The sequence below is a fragment of the Gorilla gorilla genome, chromosome X (assembly GCF_029281585.2).
Source record: "Gorilla gorilla gorilla isolate KB3781 chromosome X, NHGRI_mGorGor1-v2.1_pri, whole genome shotgun sequence".
Classification (NCBI taxonomy): domain Eukaryota; kingdom Metazoa; phylum Chordata; class Mammalia; order Primates; family Hominidae; genus Gorilla; species Gorilla gorilla.
The window spans coordinates 113,704,018-113,710,934 of NC_073247.2; the positions used below are offsets into that span (position 1 = coordinate 113,704,018).

The window sequence follows — 6,917 nt, forward strand, 5'->3', positions numbered from 1 at the left end:
TAAAGAATTGAGGGAGGTAAAATGTAAAACATGATTCTAGACTCAGGTGGATTTGGTCTATCAAAAAATTCTAGTAGTCTGGGAAGAGACAATAGTAATAGAGGGATGTTCTTAAGTCAGTAAAATGCAATTAGGAGTACTAATAGCTCACATTCTATGGACTTGGGAATTACTAAAATTCCTTATGTTGATATAAAATACTCAATTCAGTTTGTATCAGAATATCTGCCTTCAATGATATAAAAAGCAAAGAGATTGACTTGACAGAAACTTACTTTTTAGCTACTTTTGTTGGATTGTGCCTACTCCAAATAGCAGCACTATTATGTGAAAGTAAAGTAACATTAACTTCTGCATTCAAAAGTGCAGCTGAGTGTGAAATCCAAATTATCATATTTGAAACTTTCTAATTAATGCTACTACGTAACAACAGGCAATTTAAGATGAAATGCATTTTTATGACAAAAATAAAACATTTATGGCTTGAGTGAGAATAATGAATTTGGTCCACCCGTGCTTATGGAATTGTAAACCATGCAGGATCTCTGAGGAAAGGAACCAGAAAATTACCATATTTCTTCAGTTCCAGGCAAGAGAATTCTCTGTTCATTCCAATTAAATGTTCTTTGTTAACCCCCAAGTTTAAGCTATTCAAATTAGGTGACTCTATTTTAGATATAACTGGCTATATTTAATAAAGTGAATCTCACTTGCATTTGTTAAATGACAATTAGGTTGAGTTGCACAAAACCCCAAATTTCCTCTTCAGGATAACCCGTCAGATGTTTATGGGAAAAACTTGCTATTAGATGTTTTAATGCTTTGCTGAAGTGGGAAGTTCACAGGCCAACTGATCTTGATGCAAAAACATCTAGCATTATAAAGGATTCGTTGTATACCCTATTTTAATAAAGTAACAAAAATGGAGCAAACTTCAGGACTGGCTGCAATATCATAAACATAAATCTCATTCTCAGTCACAGATTTAAAGTCAGGCATTACAAAATCTGAGAAATAATCATTTTAATTGTGCAAAGAGCACATGTGCTATATTTTCCATGATTACACTTTTAAACTCCCTCAAGCATTCTTGATTAAATAGAATTAAAAAAAACTGACTTGACCTTTGCCATCTTTTAACACCATCAGAATCTTAGAAAAGAATGAGCAGAGCACAGCACTAAGTTATAAGAGACTGGGGAACTGAGTTAACCTACACGAAATGTTTTAACTCTTTTTCCCCTAAAGGTCACACTCTGTTTAAGGAATTTTCATGAATAATAGCTGTGGTAGAAATGCAGATCTGTACCTCTCAGCATGATGACCACTCACAGCTATAACGCTATCTAGTGTCCTTAGTTTTTCAGTTTATAAGACTAACACCTGACTTATGAGTTTGCCAAGTTTTAGCTACTTTACACAGTTATCACAATCAAACAAATAATGAAGGGTTTCCCATGGCATGTTAACAATTATATATTACAACAGAATTAACAAAATAATTGGGAGTACTAGTTATATGTTTAACATTTACATTGTCTTTATTTGAACCAAGTCCTTTACCTTCATAATCATAAGCACTTTGTGGCTAGCCAGCTCAGGGTTCATGCTTGTGAAGTCAGAAACTGAATTAAGGTACTGTGTAAATCCATTAATACACTTGATCCCATGACAGCTACTTTGCATCAGAAAGCCACCAAATACATGGCATTCATTCCAACAGGTTAGTAAATGTGAATGAATCTGCAAGGCTGGTTTCAGATGAGAAAGAATCAAAGTTTTTATCCTAACCGATATGTAATAAATATAGTAGGGGGTATGCTTCAGTTAGTCTTTACAACAAGCTTAGTTAGTATTTTCACACACTGAAATCTAATAGAGAGGATCAGAAACGAACAAATAATAATTTACCTCTCTCCAGACATCTCCACCTGCCAAATGCAGAGAATTAAAAACTAATTCTGTAACAGTTTACTGTTCTTCCGTCACACCAACATTAGATTTACAGTATAATTTGCTTTACTGTGCCTGTAGTATATAAAATACTATGAGCTACAGAGTACAGATTTATAATAAACAATGGAATGGTCCTGTGGCTCAGGATTCTGACTAGTAACATTTAAAACTGCATTCCTTCCCTTATTTAAATATTTTATAATTTTACTATCAAGCACTATTATTGAGTTGTTTAGTATAGCTGTGTTTAATTTGTCCGTATATCCTTAACACTAAGCATAGTGCCTGGCACACACACATAGAAGTGTTCAATAAATGATTCCTGAATACATGAAAGGTTACTCACTAGATTTTCTTTTTCTTTCTTTTTTTGTTTTTTTGAGATGGGGCCTCGCTCTGTTGCCCAGACTGGAGTGCAGTGGCACTATCTCCGGTCACTGCAACCTCCCACTCCCAGGTTCAAGTGATTCTTCTGCCTCAGCCTCCTGAGCAACTGTGACTATAGGCATGTGCCACCACGCCCGGCTAATTTTTTGTATTTTTAGTACAGACAGGGTTTCACCGTGTTAGCCAGGATGGTCTCCATCTCCTGACCTCGCGATCTGCCCGCCTCCGCCTTCCAAAGTGTTGGGATTACAGGCGTGAGCCTCCGGGCCCAGCCTACCCACTAGATTTTCTTATGGTGGTCTTACTATCATTTGACTTGAAACTTTACTGAATAATATGGGCACTGCTACACAAACGGATTAATAGCTAAATAAAAAGCCAGAAGGTCTTCCAATCTAAAACAGGATAAATTTGATATATTTTTTCTTAAAGGAAGAGGTAAATAAGCAATATTTTTTTTACTATGAATATACCAGAACATTATTCCTGGGTGAAAATTCATTTTTGAGCCATTAAACATTTTTGAAAAATGAAATATGAAGTGTCCTACAAAATCTCATAATTCCCTTTACTGTGAATTCTGAGTGTATATGTGTCTTTTCAGATGGCATTTCTTTTCTTTCTTTGTTCTACTTCTAGGTTTACTGCTCAATGTCCCATTTGTAATCTTCGAAAGCTTCTAATATTCCCTGTTTGCTAGTTTCTAATCTCCATTGACATTTGTTCATTATCCACCCCAAGACAGATGAAATCCTCAATAACAGCTACAGTTCAAAATGGATCAGCAAATGCTTTTCCAAACCACTTTTAATGATCCTATAAGGAGTGGATTTGCAATAACTGAATCTTGACAATTCTTTGACATCTTTTAGGGCAATCTCTTTAACTAGGACTTAAACAAGCAAAAGATACTGGCACACCACCAAGTAACATTTTCCTTTCTTCTCCTTTATCTGCCATCATAATTGACAACCGTTTATGGCATATATATATATATATATATATTCTCTCTATATACAGAGAGAATATATATATATATAGAGAGAGAGAGAGAGAGAGAGAGAAACAAAAATATTTTGAGGCCTAATAGTGTTTCGAACAGTGCAATATATAAAATGTTTGCCATTTGTTAAGTGAAAAGGTGAGAGAATTTTAGTTTGGACTGAATAGTGAATGAAGGATATATAGCTAAAATGAAATGGTAAGAGGGAATTTTTAGGTTAACAATTATATTTGGTTTTTCATACGCTAGTAAATTGTCTCAACACTAACTCAACACAGATCTCATTATTCATTGAATGTCAGGTGATAACTATCAGAAAAGGTTTCTTACGATTTATGAGTTATTGTTCTAGTGCACAGCCATGGAAATGTGATTGAAAGACTATCAATCCAGAACAGCAAAATCATGGTTGATACTTTCAGATCTGAAATCAACCCTCAGAGCGTGGGTAGTTTTACTCCCTTATTTCAAAAATGTCAAAACCCAAATCGAGAGGGCATGGGGCCTGTTCAGGGTCACAAAGTCCAGTGAATTAATTAGCAGCTGAACCTATGTTAACTGCATCACACTCCTATGCCAGGGTGCTCCTCATTTTACTGCCTACAGCAATAATATAGGTAAGGTATTGCTCCTACTTTATGAAATTAGCTCTCTGAAAGCCTTTAATATTTGCATATATTAAAAGATACTGCAAACAAACCAGTTGCATCACCAGGCAAAAAGCCATATTTTTTTTTTTCCACGAGATACTGGTCTTAAACCTTACTGTGAACAGACGATGAGAGCCAAATTGAATTGTGATCTTGATGCCTATAAAACTGCTCTTGCCTACTAGCTGGTTATGGACATAAAGGTTGATATAAATTTTTAAAATCCAGATTTCATGTTTCCATCCATTAAGGCTGATTGAAGACACTAAATGGAGTCTTTCAAAGGTTGACTTTAGTAACAGAGTTGATAAATAAAATATTACAGTGTATTTCTAACTTCCATATTTAATAAGTGGCATTTATGTAATGTGCCTATACAAATATTGTAAGGGATTTTTTTTCTACTTTGCCATTCCTCCAAAGTGAAAGGTGTGAAAGGTTATGGAATAGCACACAGGGATATATCACTTAAGAATGTGAAGAAGAGATTATTTTTATGCGATAATTTTAATGGAGTATCTTCCTAAGAAAAAGGAACTTATTTTCCTCTATTTTGGTGTCCACAATCTTTCACTTTGGAGGCAAGTTAGCAACATAAGGTAACACAGCAAATTCTGGAAATTAATTACGAAATTTACATGGCAAAATGCTTTACTGGGATGCTCTGCAGTGGAATGGTCTCCACCAGCTAAGAACATTTCCCAAACTGCTTTAAAACACATTTCAATGGCAAATTTTACAGTTTGCTATTAGTAGGCTGTTTACGAGTATACAGAACTTTGTGTGAATACCGCTTATATTGATACAGTCAAGAAATATCTTTTTATGTTAGGAGTATTATGTGTTGGTAGGTACAACAGAACTTATTAAAGCCAAACCACCTTAAAGATGGACCTGTAAATCTTGCTTTACTAGGTCACATCCTCAAATAGCCAAAGAAAACTCTCCAAAGTGATTCCTGAAATCTGTACTTCTGCCACTCTCTTCCTCTCTTTCCCTAGTAGAGTCCCCTCCACCAGACCTTACCTTCCTAAAATCCGACAGATCTTACTTTAAAGCTCAAGTATACACTTGTAACCTGCCCAAATTTCTAACGCCATCTCTCTGTAAATATTCTACTTCGAGTTTCTACACTGCAGGACGTTGAACACCAAAGGGGGTTTACTCCCCCTTATTTCTTCGGTATTTCCTCTTTTATCTCCGCCCCTTTCTCCATCGGTCCCCCTTCCCTTATCCTTTACCCTCTTGGCCCACAGCACTTCTACCTTGCCTCCTCTCTCTTCCAAATCACACCTCAGCTTCCTACAGCACACTAAGGTGTCCTGGCTGGGAGAGAAATTATGTGGTATTTTTTTTCCCTTCAAACTCCTGCCTCATGAGTACCTGCAATTCTTTTGCCTGGGGGCCCCCATCCTTTACAGGTGGGAGAGGTAGGGAAGGCCCTCTCTGCTTCAGTCCATCTTGCACACTCGGGGCTAATACGGCGGGGCGGGGCGGGGCAAGCTTGGCCTTTACTGCGCCACGGCAGGTGGGGGGTGGGGCAGTGGCGAACCGCGCCCAGCCCAATCTCGGACAGGCTGAAGAGAGGCAGCGAAGGAGATGGGGCCGCCCCCGCACCCCGGGACGGGAACTCACCTTCTCTGAGGCAAGGGCGGGTGTCTACTTTAAAACTACTGCCCCCCCTCCCCGCCGCCGCCATAGTGGAGCCGCCAAAGCCGCCGCCGCCGCCGTCGCCACAGCCACCGGCAGGCGGGCAGGCAGGGGCGGAGGTGGCGGAGGAGGCAGGAACAATTACTGCCGCCGCCGCCGCCGCCGCCGCCGCCGCGCAGGCGGTGTAGGAGGAGGAGGAGGCGGCAGAGACGGTAGCTTCCTGAGGGGAAGACTCCGCCGCCAGCGGGGTGACTGTGCTCGGCGCCGCCGCCATCGCAGCGAGGCGCGCGGACAATTGCACTTGCGTCTCGATTCCGTTAAGCTCCTTTAGCCCCGCCTTCCGTTAGCCCCACCCCCTTTGTCCCTCTTTTCAACGCTTCAGCTCGAGCCTCGTTCTCGCTCCTCAGTCCACCAATCGGAGAGCTTTAAGCCGCCGGCCGTTTCCCCCTCCCCCACTGCCTTGCGTCACCCCACCTCCCTTTGGAGGGGAAGCAACGACGGCCAAGGGCAAAGGGCAAAAAGCGCGGGATGTGAAAGCACGTGGGCCTCACACAGTGAGGCTTCTTTGGAGAGCTAATCTAAAACCAATTTAAGAGGAAAAAATGTCTAGAAACCTATTGATTTCACCTCCAAAATATCTCTGAAATATATCTTCACCTGGCTTTTTTTTTCTCTTTCTTTTTTTTTTTGAGGGAGAGTCTTGCCCTGTAGCCCAGGCTGGAGTGCAGTGGTGCGATCTCACTCACTGCTACCTCCGCCTCCCGGGTCCTGGTTCAAGCAATTTTGCCTCAGTCTCCCGAGTAGCTGGGATTACAGGCATGTGCCACCATGCCCAGCTAATTTTTGTATTTTTAGTAGAGATGGGGTTTCACTATGTTAGCCAGGCTAGTCTTGAATTCCTGACCTCATGATCCACCTGCCTCGGCCTCCCAAAGTGCTGGGATTACAGGCGTGAGCCACCACGCCCGGCCCCTGGCTTTCTTAAAGCACTTAGTACAGAGAATAGAACAGAAGCTTTCATTCTGACACATTGTTTTCGTGACCTCTTAAAGGACTGCCTATCTATCGATCTGCCCATCTTAATTACAATAAATTCCTGTGAATTCAGCACCCAATAGAAGTACTAGAATATTACTGATAACTTAAATCTCATCTTGTCCCCCCAACCTCTCCTCTCAAAGAGACCAATGTCCTGATTTATATTTATTATTTCTTTGCATTTTAACATATATTCTTATCACATAGATATGTGCCTAAATAGTGTTGTTTAG

The 6,917-nt window shown here is 40.1% G+C and overlaps 1 protein-coding gene across 4 annotated transcripts in view; it reads right to left on the minus strand.

The window, feature by feature from the left end:
- ZMAT1 (zinc finger matrin-type 1) overlaps nt 1-5,985 on the minus strand; it is a 49,717-nt gene extending 43,732 nt beyond the window's left edge. For 2 of the 4 annotated variants that reach the window (XM_055376602.1, XM_019019496.2), the window contains exon 1: nt 5,632-5,985. In XM_055376602.1, the coding sequence (XP_055232577.1) occupies nt 5,632-5,920 (289 nt within the window). In that variant the 5' untranslated portion in view covers nt 5,921-5,985. Of the gene's footprint in view, nt 1-5,379 lie in introns of all 4 variants that reach the window. The other 2 variants (XM_055376601.2, XM_055376599.1) reach the window with 2 other exon arrangements.
- Nucleotides 5,986-6,917: the final 932 nt, after the last annotated feature.